General features: G+C 38.9%; 2 protein-coding genes and 1 non-coding gene across 3 annotated transcripts; 1 reads left to right on the top strand and 2 right to left on the bottom strand.

Moving 5' to 3' along the window:
* Positions 1 to 382: 382 nt before the first annotated feature.
* LOC133825374 (probable UDP-N-acetylglucosamine--peptide N-acetylglucosaminyltransferase SEC) lies at positions 383 to 2,105 on the bottom strand. Its single transcript, XM_062258327.1, has 9 exons — positions 2,033 to 2,105; positions 1,870 to 1,946; positions 1,643 to 1,759; positions 1,470 to 1,554; positions 1,224 to 1,391; positions 972 to 1,082; positions 828 to 888; positions 652 to 757; positions 383 to 533 (listed from the first exon to the last, which is right to left on the bottom strand). Exons 2-9 carry the CDS (start codon positions 1,944 to 1,946, stop codon positions 383 to 385), a joined length of 876 nt encoding a protein of 291 aa, XP_062114311.1. The 5' UTR covers positions 2,033 to 2,105.
* A 10,497-nt stretch (positions 2,106 to 12,602) lies between these two features.
* Positions 12,603 to 12,709, bottom strand: LOC133828113 (small nucleolar RNA R71). The gene has a single exon (XR_009890753.1). It is a non-coding gene; the product is annotated as a small nucleolar RNA R71 (small nucleolar RNA).
* A 4,286-nt stretch (positions 12,710 to 16,995) lies between these two features.
* LOC133825373 (uncharacterized) lies at positions 16,996 to 17,514 on the top strand. The gene has a single exon (XM_062258326.1). The coding sequence runs from the start codon at positions 16,996 to 16,998 to the stop codon at positions 17,512 to 17,514; it is 519 nt and encodes a 172-aa protein (XP_062114310.1).
* Positions 17,515 to 20,053: the final 2,539 nt, after the last annotated feature.

Below are 20,053 nucleotides of genomic sequence, written 5' to 3'. Positions count from 1 at the left end.
TAGCCAACAGTCCAACATCACTAAATAATTGTGCCATACAGCTATGGAGCTTTTTGAGTAGCTTGAAAAAACTAAAGGCAATGAATGAATAAATATTTTATTACTCTACAAAAAAAAATATCATACTAAAATTTTATTACTCGACAACATGAAAATTGGTCTCTAGCCATAAGAACAAGAATGAGGCCAAAAAATTTCTTCTATTTTTTTCTTCATTTAGTTTTAAATGTTGGTCAAAGTTATGCAGAACAAACTCATTAATCTCAACCAAATCTAGTTCATTTGGGGCATATTGGTATTCAATTTGAGTGAGTTACCACAATCATTTTTTACCAAATTGAGTGAGCTTATTTTAGCCAAATTGTAAGTTTGTTTTAAGTCATTACCTGTTAACTATCATTTCCTCTCCTACACTAGTGGCCAGACACAGTGAACCAGCTACTCGCGTAGCCATTTTCTTAAGTGGAAGGGTCACCATTGGAAGACCAGCCCATAGAACATCAGTGCCTGTGGTGTGCGCATTGCATAATGGCCTATTCGGGCAGAAGCCATAACATGAAATGTCAAAATAAAGTTACATATTGTATTGTACTAAGATAAATACACTTGAATAATAAAAAAATAGAAAAAAAAAGTATTAAGCATGCTTACGTGTCCAAGAATAAATATGCTAAAGAACTGCGCTTGATATGTTCACCCTTCATGGCAACATCTGTGAAAATAATCTGATCTGGTTGTACACCTCTTTGAACAGCATCTGGAACACCAATAGTTTATCAGTTACTAATTTACACAACAAATCTGCTTGTAATCATTTACAAAGTAACAATGAGGAAGATGGACAATCTTTTCTGAATAAATATGATTGAATTGAGAAGGTGACACAAACTGTAATTGGGAATGTCGAAGTTAGACATCAAACAGGAAACAAAATAAAATTCAATAAAGGTTAGGGTTACAAACTCTCCAACCTCCTCAGTAACTAGGTAATGTATATAGTCCGCGCCTGTAGTTCCAGGAAATCCCATGTAAGAAATCTGTATAGGGGCCGGCTGCATGGCAAATATTTCATTTCTTGCCCCCTGCACAACACAAAGCGTCAATTCTGAAACAAACTAAACTGATGCATCAAGAAAAAAAGAGCAAATTCATACTAAATCTTAATAATTATGTTTCAAGGTTCTTTGACCCAATGTCACTGGCTAACTAAAGCGATATTATACCTTAGTATAACCATTAAGATTGACAAGGATCTGTATTTTATCCTCGTTAATCATCCTGGAAATCATATCAAATGACATGGATGAGACATCTATAAAATGCTCCACTTCTGATTGGATACGCAGCCTCCATTCAGATCCATCATTTGCACTTAAAGCATAGCAAAAGACCTGCCAACAGATTTGTTTAAGTGCATGGTAGTTGAAGGAAATGGGAAAATTCATTAATCTTTGGAACAATCAACCAACCTCAACATTCTCTCTATCATGCATACCAAAGACAGAACCCATCAGATGAGACAGAGGATGGTTACCAAAGTCGCTGCTAAAATACCTGAATTCGAAACCAGTAACAGCGAATGAAAACAGGCATAGGCAGTATGTACATACAAAGGAAGAGAGAATATATATCTCAAACTTACCCGACCCTTAGCCTTTTACTTCCACCTTCGCTCTTTATGGGCAAGGCTGCTGGATAATTGAACGAAGGAAGAGAATAACGAGATGCAATGACAGAGCAGTATGCAACATATTTACGACTACAAGACCAAAAAGACAGTAAATAAAGTGAACAGACTACTACAAGACAAAAAAAGACAGTAAATAAAGAGAACAGACTAATGCAATATATAGGTAATAGAATAATTACCTTATCTCCAGTGCAAGCATTGGATCAATTGAATAGGATATTGCATGGAAAGGTTGCACACTAGGAATAAGAGACATCTAAAAGCAAAGATTGAGTGATTTAGAGTGGAACTTGACTGGTAAAGTGGTAATTAGCATCAAATTAAACAACACAAAACCTTTACCTTTATCTGTCTTCTCAGAATTCCTTCAACTTCAATAAACTTATTTTCACGATCATCCCAATCACAAACACACTGGAGAGTGGCACAAATGCAAATATCAGATTAGATAAACCAACGGCGAATAGTAATAAAATCCAGACAAAGTTTCACATAGCAATATAAGAGTACAGCATAGAAACTATAGGCTAAGTCAATAATGCGTAAAAATGTACACTATTGAATTAAAAGTGCATTTTCCAAACAGCAAAAAGGAATGGCCGTTTCACCACACATGAGGCCTTTAATTTCGCAAAAACCATAATGGACGTTTCACCACACATTGCTTCAGGGAGAAAATGAAAACTCCGGTAAGTAAAACTGAAACCCCAACAAAAACATATAAATAAATTGGGCAAATACTAATTCCAAATACGTAACAAAGAGATAGATTTTACCTAATCCATTTCAGAGACTCCAATAGAGAATGTGTGATGGCTGGAGTGAAGAGGCACTTTGAGAATGGGATGTTGGATGCTATTGCAGGGGCAAACACAGCATTTAGAGACTTAGCAGCATCAGTGGCATCAAATCCGAATATATTATCCCCTGTTGGACAATATAAAAATAGGTCCCCAAATTAAAATTAAGTGGTAGTTAAAAGAGATTGAGTCAATTGGGAAACTGGGTATTAACAGAGCAGAGCTAAAACATAATTAATTCTAAGAAAACAAACTAGCATAAGGTATAGACTTACAGTCACGGACTGAACAACCCAACTAGCTATTATCATGTACATGTTATTTTCAAAACTGGGTTGTCAATTTTCATGGCTAGCAAAATTTGCTAAAAATCTCACTATCAAATACAAACCATATTAAAAAAATTTATAAAGTAGACAAATCACTTTGCTAATAATTATAGAAAGAAAAACAACCCCAACTTAAGGATACCAAGTCAGTAAAAAAGAAACGAAGAAGGAAAAGAGAATATTACCAGTGAAAACGATGAGATTGGGTTTCTCGGCAAGGATCATGCGGTGGATGAAGGCGGGGGTGTTGAGATCAGAGCAGCCCTTCTCCTGTCTTGGGAGCACATCAAGACAAGCAGTGGACTTTCCATCACCAAAGTGCATCAAGATTCTTTTGTGATATGTTGCTTGAAAGGTTGAGTTCAGAGAGATTCATGTTTTCTTCTTTAACTCGTTGCAGTTTGTCTTCCATGCCATGTTGGCGCATCTCCAGGTCATTCAACATTTGGAGCCCGTTCTTCATTTCCAATGCCAAGGATCTTTGGTCCTCTTGAGATTCAGAATGAAACTTCTGCAAAGCTTGGAGCATTGCTTCAACTTGTAGAAACCTTGAGTGCTCCTCTTGCATCAGGGTTTGAAATTTATTTAATTCATCATTTTTTCTGTAAGTTGTTGGTCTTTCCTAGATATCTTCTGCAACAAATCATCTGCCTCTGATTCCAGAGTTTGGTTTGATCTCTCCAACTGAACACACTGTTCCTTAGCACTTTTCAATCTAGCAGCTCCCATTAAAATTTCATCATTCAGGCGTTCTACATTCACTCGAGCTTGAGAAATTTCAGCTTCCATCATAGCAATAATCTCCTAGCACTGCTTGTACTGAAGTGCTGCAGCTTCTTTCTCAGCATTCAGCCCAGCGACAACTTTCTTTAGTGCTTCAACTTCAGCTTTTGCTCTTTCAATTTGCTCATTAAGTAACCTGGCATTTTCCTCAGCAAGTGATAGTTTAAATTCCAAAATAGAAATTTTCTTAAGAAAATATTTGTACTGAACAAGCCCAGCTTCTTTCTCAGCCTCTAATCTACAAAGTTCTTGGTTAAGATTCTGACATTCAGCTTCTGCCCTTAGAGCTCGTTCATTTTGCCCCTTTCCTTCATCTTGTGCTTGAGATAATAGATTCTCTAGGCTAGATATCTTCTCTAAACACTGATTGAATTGAAGAAGACCATCATCTCTCTCAGCTTCTAGTTCTGAAAGGGATTCCTTCAATATTTTGATTTCGATTTCAGCTTTGCTTGCTCATTCATCTAGCAGGCCAACATCTTTTTGTGCATGCTTAAGTTCTCAATCCATATTAGATAACTTCTCTACACTCTGCTGATTGAAAAAGGAGAGTATCCTTTTCAGCTTGCACCTTTGCCAAAGTTTTCTTTAAAGTTTGAACCTCAGTTTCAGCTTTTGATGCCCGTTCAAACTCAAATAGGACCTAGTTTTTCAGCTTCTGGCTTCCAGTTGATATCTGCGAAACACTATCAAAATTTTGTCCACTCTCTTCTGCTACAGATAAACTTTGGCCTTTTTTCATCCTTCCATATGCAACCTTTGGGTTTTCTGGCACTGCTCCTTCTGAATTAAACATCTCATGTAGCTGTTTTAGACCCATTTTGCTTATCCCCAAGTTAAAGTCTTCTAAATTTCCACCTGTGCTTTTTACTACTGTAAATAAGTCGGTTGATGGGTATTGTTCAATGTAAATTTCCACCACTGAAAGTCCACTTGTCGTATCTTAAACTCATCATTGGACCCAAATCTGAGCTTCTTTTGATGATGGGTATTGTTCGGTTGGGCAGCTAAAACACCTATCGAAAGCAACGACACTGAAGCTATTAACAACACCACAAACGTTATACTAAGATTGAAATAAAAACCTCAACAAGCTAATAACAAGATATTATACAGATTATTTACGAAATAAAAACCAGAAATGTATATAATTTGACAATCAAAATTATTTCAAAATATAAACTAAACAATTTAAGACATTTACCTTACGGTTTCAGTGAACTGTGAGACTCGTCCCGTGTCCTTGAGTTAGAAAGTGGGGTTGAGAAGAAAGTTGTCGATGGAGGATTAGAACAGGGTGAACGACTGTTGAGATGAAAGATGTCGATGGAATAGAGTGGAAGGTCGTCACCAAAGATGAAGAGAGTCCTCGCACATTATCGGGAGAGGGGGAAATGGGTTAAACTGCCGATGGAGTTGTTGACGGATGACTGCAACCGAGTGAGAGAGGGAAATTTGCTGAATATAATCGATTGAGAAAGGGAAAGTTGAGAGAAATGATGGAGGGTTCAAAGAGAGGTGAGGGTTCAGAGAAACGATGGACGAGAAATATTGGGTGAAAAAATGCTTTTACATTAATTGAGTTTTTTTTTGTTTCCCTCCATTTTAACTTTACCCAGCCATTTTTTTTTGTTTCCCTCCATTTTAACTTTATACCTATTATAATACTTTTCCAATTAGCTTATAATTATGTGTATAAAAAAAAGGTATTTGGTGTAGTGATCATACTGATCACTCCAATAGGGAGTCGATTTCATTCCGCTTTAAGGTTTAACTTCGAAGCATTAAATAAGGAAGCTGAATAAAAGCATTATTGGCAGGACTTCAAATAGCCAAGGAACTCAAATCAAAGGCTACACACTGTGTAACGCCCTACTACCTTAGAGCCGTTACTTAGTGAGTTTAAAACAAAATCGTGCTTTTGACTGACTCTACGTGGTTTCTAAAACCAAAAGTGTGTATAAACCAGAGTTTAAGGCTGTACTCTTTGAAAATGTTTAGTTTCATTGAAAACCTTAAGTATCAAACATCTGGGATCCCAAAAATAAGGTTTACAAAATATTTACAACTCAAAAATAGATTTACACCAGGTTAACTATCAAAAGAATGAGTTAATACAGCCATATACAAAATGCCCCCAACCAAAGCAGTCGGGCAGGCCGAACATGTACGCGCCGCCCCCACGCTCTCCATACTCATGGCCGATTGACTGACTCCTTGCTTTTACCTGCCACACAGAGCACCCGTGAGCCGAAGCCCAGCAAGAAAACCCAAATAGTACATAACATATGCATAGTATATAGCTGACATAATCCACTGATAAATAGGAAAACCATCAGACTAAACAAGCACGGCCATGCCGCCCCAGAGGCCTTACCAAAGCCTGGGGTCTCGGTCCTCACCGTCAGGATAACTCATGTATCCCTTGGGTCCCACCCTGGCTATAAGCACCCCATGTGCTGAGTGTTACTTCCGGCCTCAAGCCGTACCCAGCCCTTGCCGCTCTCGGCCTTAGCCGTTCATTTCATTATAATCGCACACATAATACATTTCGAAATAATCATTCAAACATATAATAATTCACCCAAGGTCATACATTTGCAAGTAAAACAATCTAGGGCCATGCCCTGCAATAACACTGTGGGCCCATGCCCTGATCCAGGGTGTTACGGTTTTCTTACCTTTAAATTCGATGGCCTTGATCAACCTGACTCCTTGAGCACGATCCTACTCGAGCCCTAGCGCTTACCTAAGCAAAATCCATAAGTCAAAGTCATTACCAAACCTCAAGTCCAAAACCTAGCCTCGGGACCAATCCCGAGCCCTCGGGAAGTCCTAGATCCCCAAAACAAAGTGGCGGAATCGAGCCCCGAACCCTAGGTCAAAATCCCTTCACAAAAGCCCAAAAATCCCCTCTGTGAACAGTGCAGCGCTACAGCGCTCTAAAGAGGGCGTTGTAGCGCTACAAGCAGAACCACCCCTCCAGAAACAGGGGCTAGCGCTATAGCGCCCCCTGACTAGCGCTGTAGCGCTAGTTGCAGCTAGACCAAACCCGAAAATCGCATCTTGCGATTTCCTTCTACCATTTCAACCCCAAACTTGCCCAAACCTTTTCCAAACCCAAAAACAAACATATACACACTTCACACTCATCCCAAGCATCCCAAGAACTCAAACCCCAAGCTCAAGTAACCCAAAACTCAAGATTTACCATAATGAACCCAAAAACCAGAAATTCACTCAAACAACAAAGATAAAGTCTTAGAAATCATACCGTGGGTGGAATTTCGACCTTGAATTGAACCCTAGACCTCCTTGGCTTGCTCCTTTACAACCTTGACCTGATTTCCCCAAAAATCCCATCCATTTAGCTCAAAAACATAGTTCAAACCAGTAAAGCCCTAAAACTGAAATCCCCAAGAACTTACCTCAAATTTCTGATGTGATCTTGCTAATCCCTTGCCAATCCTCAAGTCTAGCTTAGGATCCTTGATGCCCAGCCTACCCTAGCTCTCCACTGAGCATAACTCCAAGAAAAATGAAGGAAAATGGTTGGGAGAGCCACAAACCGAATCTTGGAACAAAACCCTTCAGCTTTTCTCTCTTTTCCTTTTTCTTCCTTCTTTCTTTCTTTTTCAGCCTTAACTCCTTTTTCTACAAAATCCACTAAGTATAAAGCCCCCCTTTAACTTATCTCTAACAAACCTAAAGACCAAAATGCCCTCCCTTAATAATTCTAAACCTTTATGCCCATAAAGAGGCATTTTAGTCATATTACCCAAATTCCCACTAATTCCTCAAGTGTTCCTAATAATTCCCGCTCGCTACCCAATACCTGATTAATCATCAAATATACATTCCTCATCATCAAGATTAACCTCAATATATTTCCCAAATTCTCATTAAACTCCCCAGGCTTAACCCAAGCCGGGTATAGATTCCTGCTTTGACTTTTCCGCTAACCCGCTCATTCTAGGATCGTCTCAAGTCACAGATCACAGATATCAACACGGTCATGCCCAAAATGGCCAAATTACAAATATGCTCAATCAGGTCTACATGCATACTAATTCACATAGTCATGCATCACAAATAATCAAATAGTCATATAACATGCATTAAATCATAATCATGCATTAAACTCATTAAAGTCACACACAGAATCCCATTATGCCCTCCAGGCACGCTACTCAAGGCCCTTAAGCCTTAATAGCGAATTTTGGGTCGTTACACACTGCTATTGTGATTCACAGTTGGTGGTCAACCAAATTTTAGGGGAATGTCAAGCTTGTGGCATAAAGATGGCTGCGTATTTTGAGAAAGCCAAGGCTGCGCTCGGACAGTTCGAGTTCTACGCTATAGAGCAAGTCCCCTGAGAACAAAAGTCAAACGCAGACGCATTGGCCGGGCTCGTTATGACTAGCGAAGCCGATACACTGAACATGGTCCTAGTAGAGTTTCTATCGACCCCGAGTATCAACGAGCCTGACAAAGAAGACGTATGCATGATCGACTCTCAACCTACTTGGATGATCCCAATAGTCGATTACCTTGAACCAGAATTCTCCCAGCAGAATGGAGCAAGGCTTGGAAACTGATGTATCAGATTATGAGATACACTATTGTGCAAGGAAGGTTGTATCAAAGAGGGTATTCTATGCCATTACTCTGATGTGTAACTCCACCTGAGGCAAAGAAAATTCTGGAAGAAATTCATGAAGGATTTTGTGGAGATCACACTGGGGGGCATAGTCTATCCAAAAAGGTGATAAGACAAGGATATTTCTGGCCCACAGTCAAGGCAAAAGAGTTCGAATTTGTCAAGAGATGTGATAAGTGCCAGCGATTTGCTTCAATTCCACGAGCTCCACCTACCGAGCTAACCATGCTGACCTCCCCATGGCCATTTACGGTATAGGGAATCGATCTTATAGGCTCGCTTCCAACAGGCAAAGGTGGAGTGAAGTATTTTGTGGTCGTGGTCGATTATTTCACAAAATAGACCGAGGCCGAACCCCTGGCTATAATTACCTCGAAAAAAGTTTTAGACTTTGTGGTAAAAAATATCATCTGCCAATACGGAATGCCCAGAAAGATAGTGTCGGACAATGGTACCTAATTCAAAAGTGACGTGTTTACCCATTTCTATGAAAATAATGGGATAATAAAGAGCTTCTCCTCCTTCGCCCATCCCCAATCAAATGGCCAGGTGAAAGCAGACAACAAAACCCTCAAAAGCTCCATAAAGAAAAGGTTGGAGGAGACTAAAGGAAGGTGGCCCGAGGAGTTACCCCAAGTTTTGTGGGCCTATCGAACCACAGCTCGAACTTTGACAGGACATACTCCCTTCTCCCTAGCATTTGGATGCGAGGCCATGTTGCCGATTGAAGTCGAAATACCTACAATACGGAGCCATGCCTACAATCAAGCCTTGAACCAATTCCAGCTCGAAGAAAGTCTAGACCTTATTGAAGAAAGACGAGATGAAGCTCAACTGAGAAATGTCGTATATCGGCAACGAGCTACCCGATATTTCAATAAAAATGTTGGAGATAGAAAATTCAAATTGGGAGACTTGGTATTGAGACGTGTATTTCTGGCTATAAGAGACCCGTCTGCTGGGGTACTCGGACCTAACTGGGAAGGACTTTACCAGATCGAGTCTATTATCCGACCTAGGGTTTATAAATTGGTGAGATTGAATGGCGAATTGGTACCACAATCTTGGAATGGTGAACATCTACGACCTAACTATCAATAGTGTAGCATAATGTTCTATTGTGACCAAGCTTGTTTATTTTGCAGACTTTTTACTAATAAAGTGTTGAATTTTACTCAAAAAATATTCTCCTTGTTCAATGTTATATTTCTTGCATACTCTCTTAATTCAATAACCTATGGTCACACTCATAGGATATTAAGGGGGCATCAGTTGTATACAATAATACCATAAGTTTTAAAAAATAACATAGAATAAGATGGTTTGGACATAACCAGATTTCAAGATTATAAGTGTCTGGATATAACATGATACGTGAGCTAAGATGATCTGGACATAACCAAATTATCAAGATTATAAGTGTCTGGATATAACCAGTTACACGAGCTAAGATGATCTGGACATAACCAGATTATCAAGATTATAAGTGTCTAGATATAACCAGATACGCGAGCTAAGATGATCTGGACAACTAGATCATCAAGATTATAAGTGTCTAGATATAACTAGATACGCGAGCTCAGATGATTTGGACATAACCAGATTATCAAAATTATAAGTGTATGGATAACAAACCAGACACGAGCTAAATAAGTTTGGAACAAACCAGCTAAAACTAATCGACAGAAAGTTGGAATATAAATAAACTTACTTCGAGTTAAGTCAAAGTTTGAGACTGGAATATTTTGCAAAAAAGATAGTTTCGACCACACAACCTTTTCGAGCTACTCGAGGAAGAGTAAAAGTGACTAGCAAAGCAAGATATAACAAAATAACAAATCTTACATGCCATATAAGCACTTTTGAGAGCATGGCAAAAGTAAGGTTCGACCTTGACAAATAACGAGATTGAACATGTATACATCGAGTAAACTATGCATGAATACATTGAAACTCGAGCTTAAATCCAACAGATGTGTTTTTATGAATAAACAAACATAAAATCAAACCTTTAATATAATATGCTTGAAATATTTCGACCTAGAAATGTAAAGCAAAAATACTGAAGTAAAAGCTGAATGAAAAAATTAAGTGTATAAATGTTTTCGAGCAAAGAAAATCATAAACATAAGTATAAAATAGCCCTAAAGCGAGCTATAAATTGTCTTTGCCCCAAGGGCTTAAATGAAAAAAAAGAGGGTTACAAAAACTTAATGGGACGCTGATAAGGTCATTTTTGTATTAATATTTGTTAAGTTTTTCTATGCTTGGATGGTGCTATGATAGAAATTTTAATAGTTTGAACTTAGTTTCGTGATTCTACAACATATTTTCTACATTGCATTTTATGATGATAAATCTGACATTTTGATGGCAAGTGTAGTTAAAATGAAGTTTTAGGAGTATTCCAGGCTTTCGGGATTGAAATGTCGAAGTGGCGGCAATGTACAAGCTGTCTAAGGTCAAGAATTGAAGAAATTGAAGGTAGGTCGTGGCACATAAAATTAAGGCCGCGACACTTTAAAAGGAATTGATATTTCAAAAAAATAAAATTTCCCAAATAAGGCGCTGCTCAGTTTTTTCAGGCCGCTGCCTGCGTGACCAATTTCTGCACAGATTTTGTTCTAGGCCGCGACTTGCGACGTTGTTTTCAGATTTTTAATTAGAATTTAATTGAGACTATAAAGGATTATTAGGGTTAATTTTAGAGAGGATTTTTATTATGGTTTAGGAGAGAAAAAGACTCAGAAAGGGCTGGAGAGAAGACTACAACACTATTGTTCATCAATCTAATTTCTTTTCTTCCCTTAATCTCTTTAATTTGAATTATAATTATGTTTGTTATTATGATTTCTATTATGGAGTAGGTTCTTTTTAGGTTAAGGGTTAATTCAAAACCCAAGACATGAATCTTGATTGTTGATAATGAATATTATTCTTTAATTTCTCTAATATTAAATTGTTTTTATTTTTCTAATTGAATGTTATGAATTTTGTGATTTCTTGTTAGGTGGCCAACTAATTAAGGTTTTACATTATTCAATTGTCATCTTAGAATTACTACTCACCTAATAGTTTAGGATTCTAAGTGTAAGTGATAAATTGCAATTGATAGTGATGTCAAAAGAATTGTTGATTGTGATGAAAAATAGAAGCTAGGTTAAATGAATTATATGCTTCATTAATTTATTGCCTAGATTAACTTGTTTCCATAGCACTTAATGCTTTATCTAAGTTAAATAGATTGTATGCTTCATAGATTTATTGCTTAGATAAAAGAGTTAATTATTGAGTGCTTCACCTTGGATTACTTATAATAGGGAGACTAGGATAATTGTCTGCTTCAGTGTTATATGTGAGGTTAATAGTTTAAGTGAGAAATTGGAATAATATTTATTATTAGATATTAGGAATGATTGTTGAGGGTGGAGATTAACCTTTAACTGTTTCTTAATATCGTAATATCAATCTTTATTTGCTTTTTAGTTTATGTTATTTAATTTTGTGTTAAAAATCAAAATCCCCTTCTTTATTAAGTTTAATCTTTTGAATAATAAATTGAATAGTAGTCATCGTGGGTTCGACCCTTATTTATCACTATACTGAAATAGTTGGTATAAGGAATTAATAAAATCAATAATCAAATTTGATACGGCATACGACACCCATCAAATTTTTGGCGCCGTTGCCGGGGACTATTGTTATTCTCTTTATTATTCAAATTTATTTATTTGTGACTAATTAGTTTTTACTGTGGAATTGTCAGGTGTATATGTCTGATGAAGACGATAGCCAAGAAAGGTTATTTAGGATTAAACAATATCTTGAGTCATCGTCAACTTCTCATTCTTCAAGGACTATCACCGATAATCCACTCTTTCAACGTCTTGCTCCACAAGTCAATCCTGTTAAAGTGCCATTACCGTCTGACAACGAATCTGATTCTGAAAATTCAGTTCGATCCTATAGAACAATGGCCCAGGAAAGGACATTGAAAGAGTTGGCAGCGCCAAATCTTGACCAACAACCACTTTGCATCCAGTATCCACCGTTGGATGTAAATTTTGAGCTGAAGTCGGGCCTCATCCACTTATTTCCTTCTTTTCTATGGGCTGCGTGGTGAGGACCCGAATAAACATTTGAAGGAGTTTTATATTGTCTGTTCTAGTATGAAACCTGCTGCAGTGACTGAAGAACAAATTAAGCTGCGAGCTTTTCCTTTCTCCCTGAAGGATGCAGCTAAAGAGTGGTTGTACTATCTTCCACCTGGTACTGTTAAAACCCTGAATGGTATGAAGACTATGTTCCTAGAATGATATTTTCCAGCATCTAAAGTTGGAAGCATCAGGAAAGAGATCTGTGGTATAAGACAATATACAGGAGAGTCTTTGTATGAATATTGGGAGAGATTTAAGCGGTTTTGTGCTAGTTGCTCTCATCATCAGATAAGTGAACAGCTCCTCATTCAGTACTTTTATGAAGGATTACAATCACTGGATAGGAGTATGATTGATGCAGCCAGTTGGGGTGCACTAGTTGATAAGACTCCTGCTACAGCCATGAGCTTGATTTCTAATATGGCTGCTAACTCACAATAGTTTGGCATTCGCCAAGATCCTATTCCACCACCCAAATTATCCAATGAAGTGAGCACCTCGATTGCTAATCACCTGGGTCAACAATTGGCTCAATTAACCCCATTGGTACAACAACTAGCTTTAGGCCAACAGGTGAGGCCATGTGGAATCTGTCAAGTTGTGGGGCATGCTACTGATGCTTTCCCTACTCTATTTGAGGGAGAAATGGAGGGTGTTAATACTGTAGGAAATTTCCCTGGTCAATTACGTCGGATGTTCTATGAACCATTTTCTCAAACTTATAATCTTGGTTAGCGTGATCATCCAATCTTCGTTATGGGAATCAACAACAAGTTGCTCCACAGTCTACATCTGCGAGACCACCTGATTTCTCTTTGCAACAACGGTCTCAAAATAACTTTGTACCTAGACCATCACAAGCACCGCAAGCTACTCCACCACCAAGTTCCAAACCCTCTACTGAGGATTTAATCAATGCACTTGCTACAAATACTCTTCAGTTTCAGCAAACCACCCAAGCTTCCATCAAAAGTTTGGAGAATCAGGTGGGACAATTAGCAGCATCATATAACAGGTTGGAAGCTCATTTGTCTAATAAATTTCCTTCACAAGCTGAGATGAATCCCAAGGAGAATGCTAGTGCAGTAACTTTGCGAAGCAGGAAGCAATATGATCCACCTAGTCCTCCAATGCCCAGTAAATTGCCATCCAAGTCACAAGTGGATTGCTCAGTTAATGAAGATGTTCCTCCAAAGCCAACCAACCCTACACAACTAAACCCTAAGCCTACTTTTGTCATCCCACCTCCATTCCCAAGCAGACTAAAGAAGACTAAACGCGAAGAGGTTGACAAGGAAGTTCTTGATACATTCCAAAAGGTAGAAGTGAATATTCCTCTTCTTGATGCTATTAAAAAAGTGCCACGCTATGCCAAGTTTTTGAAAGATTTGTGCACTAATAAGCATAAATTAAGGGGTAATGAAGAAGTTAGTGTGGGGGAGAATGTTTCTGAAGTTCTTCAAAAGAAGCTTCCACCAAAGTGTAAGGACCCCAGTACTTTTACTATCCCTTGCACTATTGATAATGAAAGAATTGAGCGTTGTATGTTGGATTTGGGAGACTCTATCAATGTCATGCCATTCTCCATTTATGCTTCATTGAATCTCGGTCCACTTGAAGAAATAGGGGTGATTATTCAACTTGCTGATAGGTCGAATGCTTATCCCAGGGGTGTAATAGAAGATGTTTTAGTTCAAGTGAATGAATTGGTGTTTCCGGCTGATTTTTATGTTCTTGATATGGAAGATGAATCTATTCCATGCTCCACTCCAATTTTTTTGGGGAGACAATTCATGAAAACTGCGAGAACTAAGATTGATGTCCATGATGGTACATTGACCATGGAATTTGATGGGGAGACAATTCGATTTAATATTTTTAAGGCTATGAGGTATCCAAGTGATGTACATGTTGTTTACTCTCTTGATGTGTTGGATATCCTTTCTCAATGAGTTTTAGATTTGCATAATGAAGATTGTTTGGAGGTTGTGTTGAGAGAGCATCTTGTGTTGACCGATGAAGATTTTTCTCATGAGATCATGGATGTCATAACCACACTCAATAGTGGTTTTGACAAGACTTTTAAGAAGGTTGCATTTCTTAATTTACCGATTTCTAATGAGAAATTGCAGCCTTCAATTGTTCAAGCTCCTACACTTGAATTGAAGCCACTCCTGAAGCATCTCAAATATGTTTACTTTGGGAAGAACAAGACACTTCCAGTTATAATTGCAAGAGATCTTAACCAAGTTCAAGAAGAAAAATTAATGAGAGTACTCAAGAATATAAAATAGCCATTGGTTGGTCTATTGCTGATATTAAGGGGATTAGCCCTTCTATGTGCATGCACCGAATTTTACTTGAAAAAGGGTCTAAACCAACACGTGAGGCACAACAGAGATTAAATCCACCTATGATGGAGGTTGTAAAAAAGGAGATACTGAAGCTCCTTAGTGTGGGTATTATTTACCTAATTTCAGATAGTCAATGGGTGAGTCTAGTTCAGGTAGTGCCAAATAAGTCTGGAATCACAGTGGTAAAGAACGATGAAATTGAGCTGGTACCAAAAAGAATGCAAACCGGGTGGCGAGTTTGTATAGACTACTGACAGTTGAATGCGGCAACTAGTAAAGATCACTTTCCATTACCTTTCATTGATCAGATGCTTGAGAGGTTAGTAGGCCATCCTTATTATTGTTTTCTTGACAGTTCTTCAAGATATAATCAGATTGTTATAGCTCCTAAATATCAAGAGAAGACAACTTTCACATGTCCTTTTGGTACATTCGCTTTCCGATGCATGCTGTTTAGGTTATGTAATGCTCCTGCCACTTTTCAGCGATGTATGATGAGCATTTTTTCAGAATATATTGAAAACATCATTGAGGTTTTCATGGATGATTTTATTGTTTATGGTGACTCATTTGATCGCTGCCTTCATAATCTCACTTTGGTACTCCAGCGGTGTATTGAAACTAACCTTGTGCTTAATTGGGAAAAATGCCATTTTATGGTAAACCAAGGTATAGTTTTGGGTCATGTGATTTCAGTCTAGGGAATAGAGGTTGATAAGGAAAAGATTGATTTAATTCGTTCTCTACCATCTCTGACTAGTGTGAAAGAAGTGAGATCATTCCTTGGGCATGCTAGGTTCTATCGTAGATTTACCGACGATTTCTCTAAAATTTCCACGCCACTGTGCAACCTTCTTCAAAAAGATGTAAAGTTTGAGTTTAATGAAAAGTGTTTATTGGCTTTCAACTTATTAAAAGAGTCTTTGACTACAACTCCTATAATTCAGCCACCAAATTGGGAGCTACCTTTTGAACTCATGTGTGATGCAAGTGACTATGTCGTGGGTGCTGTTCTTGGGCAGCGAGTTGACAAGCTTCCTCATGTTATATACTATGCTTCTTGCACTCTAAATGATGCTCAACTTAATTATTCCACCACTAAAAAAGAGCTCTTGGCCGTCATTTTTTCCTTGGAAAAGTTTCGGTCATACTTGATTGGAACTAAAGTGATTGTTTATACCGATCATGCTGCTCTTTGCTATCTATTGGCAAAGAAAGAAGCCAAGCCTCGGCTGATTCGGTGGATTCTACTTCTTCAAGAGTTTGATTTGGAGATAAAAGATAAAAAGGGTTCTGAGAATATGGTGGCGGACCACTTGAGTCGTCTTATTCGGGATGAAGATAATTTTCCCATAGAAGAAAATTTTTCGGATGAGCAACTCCTCACCATGCAAGAAGTTATTCCTTGGTATGCCAACATTGTAAACTTCCTTGCTTCAAAGGAGTTACCAAGTGATCTCACACAAGAACAATGGAACAAGATCAAGCATGATGCTCGCCACTACATATGGGATGAACCTTATCTTTGGAAGCACTGTACAGATCAAATCATTCAAAGGTATGTACCTGAATTTGAATTTCGTTCCATCCTTGCTTTTTGTCATGCTTATGCTTGTGGTGGACACTTTGGACCTAAGAGGACAGCTCGTAAGATATTCAACAGCGGTTTCCATTGGCCCACAATTTTCAAAGATTCTTATGCTTATTGTAAGGCATGTGATCGTCGTCAACGAGTTAGTAACATAACGGCCAAGGATCAAATGCCTCAAACTCCTATTTTAATTCTTGAGATTTTTGATGTTTTGGGTATGGATTTCATGGGACCGTTCCCATCCTCTTTCGGCAATGAATATATTCTTTTGGCAGTGGATTACGTGTCTAAATGGGTGGAAGCAATTGCAACTAGAACGGATAATTCAAAAACAGTAGTGGATTTCATTCGCTCCAACATTTTTGTGCGTTTTGGTACACCTAAGGCTTTACTTAGTGATTGAGGCACTCATTTTTGTAACAAGAGTATAGAAGCATTGTTTCGACGCTATAATGTAACTCACAAGGTGACAATTGCTTATCATCCACAAGCCAACGGGCAAGCAAAGGTTTCTAATCGTGAAATCAAATTGATTCTTGAGAAAACTTTAAATCCAAACCGCAAAGATTGGAGTACAAGGCTTAATGATGCCTTGTGGGCGTATCGTACGGCATATAAAACACCTATCGGTATGTCACCATATCGATTGGTGTATGGGAAGTCTTGCCATCTACCGGGAGAGCTAGAGCATAAGGCTTGGTGGGCTGTAAAGAAGTGTAACATGGATATGGTTTATGTAGGACAACAACGAATGCTTCAATTGCATGAGCTAGAAGAAATACGCAATGAAGCATATGAAAGCTCAATAATCTACAAGGAGAAAACCAAAGCTTTTCATGACAAACATATTATTCGAAAGAGTTTTGTGGAAGGTCAGAAAGTTCTCATGTATCACTCTCGCCTTAAACATTTTCCTGGGAAGTTGAAGTCTCGCTGGTTAGGTCCGTTCACTGTCACCAAGGTTTTTCCTCATGGAGAAGTCGAAGTTGTAAGTCCAAGTACAGGAAAGTCCTTCAAGGTGAATGGTCAGAGATTAAAGCCATATTACGAATCAATGGAGAAAGAACAAGCTGCTGTGATTCACCTCATTGACCCGGTATATGTTGATGAACGAGCTAGCGACGATAAACTTAGCTACTTTGTAAATTAGTTTATTTTCATTATTATTTTGTTTATTTAAATTGAACATTATGTTTTTATTTTTGTTTTTGTTGAGGTAATTTTATTTTAATTTCTGTAATTAGAACCGTGAAAATTGTGAAAAAAAATGGAAAACAATGAAAAAATGAATAAGTTTGAAGGAAAAAAAAAGGGACTCAAGCCGCGGCACATTTTTCGTAGGCTGCGACACTTTTACGAAAAAAAAAGACAAAAAGCTTCAGGAGTTATCAAGCCGCGGCACACATTTCCTAGGCCGCGGCCCTTTTACGAAAAAAAGAAGGAAGACAACTTCAGGAGTTCGCAGGCCGCGGCATGCATTTTACAAGCTGCGGTCAACGAACTAAATTTCATTCAAACAGGTCTTCGCAGGCTGTGACCGCTTTTAATAGGTCGCGACCCTTTTTAAAAAATATAGCTTCAGGTGCTTCGCAGGCCGTGGCACACATTTCCTAGGCCGCGGCACACGATAGATTTTTCAAAAAATAAAAGGGGGAGGAGCGTCAAGTTTGTGTGTAGGCCGCAACACGAATTTCGCAAGCCGTGGCCTACGAACGGTATTTCAGAACATTTTACATTTATAAACTCCATTTCATCATTCCTTTAAAAATCACAAAGAAACCACCATTGTAACGCCCTGCTTCCTTAGAGCTGTTACTAAGTGAGTTTTAAACGAGCATTTAACTCGCTAATCGAGGTTTTAGGTCAAAAGTGTAATTAAATCATAAACAGTGAAATAAACTTTGAAAATAATACCATTTACTATAAATCATTGAGTATTTGACACTTGGGATCCTAAGATACTGTTTAGAAATATTTACAACATATAATTACAAATCAAATTGACTAGACGAAAAAATCCAGGTTTTAATACAACCATCTCCCAAAAACCACTGGCTGTGGCAGCCAGGCAGGCCAAACATGTACGCATCGCTTCACGCTCTCCATACTCATGGTTGGTTTACTTTCCCCTTTCCCTTACCTGCACCACAGAGCACCCGTGAGCCGAAGCCCAGCAAGAAAACCCTCACAAACAGATAACATATGCATAACAAACACTTAGCATATAATCAGACCACCGATAGGCTAAACACATACGGCCATGCCATCCCAGGCGCTTTAACAGGCCCTGGATTCGCGGTCCATACCGTGAGGATATCCCAAGTATCCTTTAGGATCTAACCTAGAAACTCGCACTCCGCATGCTAAATGCTGCTTCCGGCCCTGGCCCCTTGCCGCACTCGGCCTTGCACTCCACGTGCCTATCGCCATTCCCGGCCCATTGCCGTTCTCGGCCTCCGCCGTTATCGGTCTTCACCGTGCACAGCTCATGTCGTTCAATCAACACATTCACATATGATAGAGCTAATCAACAAGCTAAGCATACATAAACTCAATCAAAGGGTCAAACCCCACAACACAGTCATACAGGGCCGAGCCCTACAACTCATGCTCTACGGGAAATAGTAGTTTTCTTACCTGTGTTCCGAGCTCCTTAAGCACTGAACCCTCGAGCACGGTCCTTTAATCTGAGCCTCTCTGAGAACCTAGTCACAACACAAAAATTGCATCCCCATTACTAACAATTTCAAAAGCGTCTCCCAGAACCAAACCTGAGCCCTCGGGACCTCTCGGAACCCCACACAAAGTGGCGGAAGCGTCCCCCGAGCCCCCTGGGAAAAAGCCTAAAAACCACAATTTTTCCCTGCCCAGAAATGGCCTAGCACCGCGGCGCCACTCAATGAGGGCTGCGACGCGCAGAATGGCCCTCGTCCCCTGCTGCAGCCTAGCGTCGCGGCGTAGAAGAACAGGGCCGCGGCGCCCCTTTGCAAACCCAGATTTCTGGGTTTTTCCCCAACATTTTCCCGAGCCAAAACACTCCCAAATCAATACCAAGGAATACCTAAGTCTCAAATTCAATCCAAAATCCCATATAAACTATCTAATAACTCAGAAACATCAACAACAAGCCTAACCACACAATCAAATCCCCAATTCACAAATTGGTTTAAAACTTTATAAAACATAAACCAATAAACCTGAAACTTAAACCACAGTAGCTAATACATATCAGAGATGCATAAAACCCTTACCTCAAGTAGAAATTCGCCCCTGAGCCTTCTCCAAATCCAACTCCAAGCAAATCCCTCTTATTCCCAAACTGAACCTAGGCAAGCTTCATCCTCAAGAATCCACCAAACAGCCACGCATATCAGCTCTTAACCTTAATATTTCTCTGCAGAATTCAATCAAGATACTGAATAAAACTTACCTTTGAGCCTGGGTCTATCTCCCAATTCCCAGCCTTGAATCCCTTGAACTCTAGCCTAGAATCCTTCAAAACCAGTCACCTTAGAGAGGGAGAAAGAGAGCGTCGATAGAGAGAGGCAGAGAGATTAGGTTCCCTTTTTGTTCTTCTGTCTTCTTTTGCTAGCTGATTCTAGAGTCCCAGCCCCCAAATTGAGCATATCCATCTGCCTAAAATGACCTCAATACCCTTTAAGCTAACTTAAGTTCTCAAACCTTTCCAA

This window comes from Humulus lupulus, chromosome 3 (assembly GCF_963169125.1).
Source record: "Humulus lupulus chromosome 3, drHumLupu1.1, whole genome shotgun sequence".
Lineage (NCBI taxonomy): Eukaryota > Viridiplantae > Streptophyta > Magnoliopsida > Rosales > Cannabaceae > Humulus > Humulus lupulus.
This window is presented reverse-complemented; position numbering and strand designations above follow the sequence as displayed.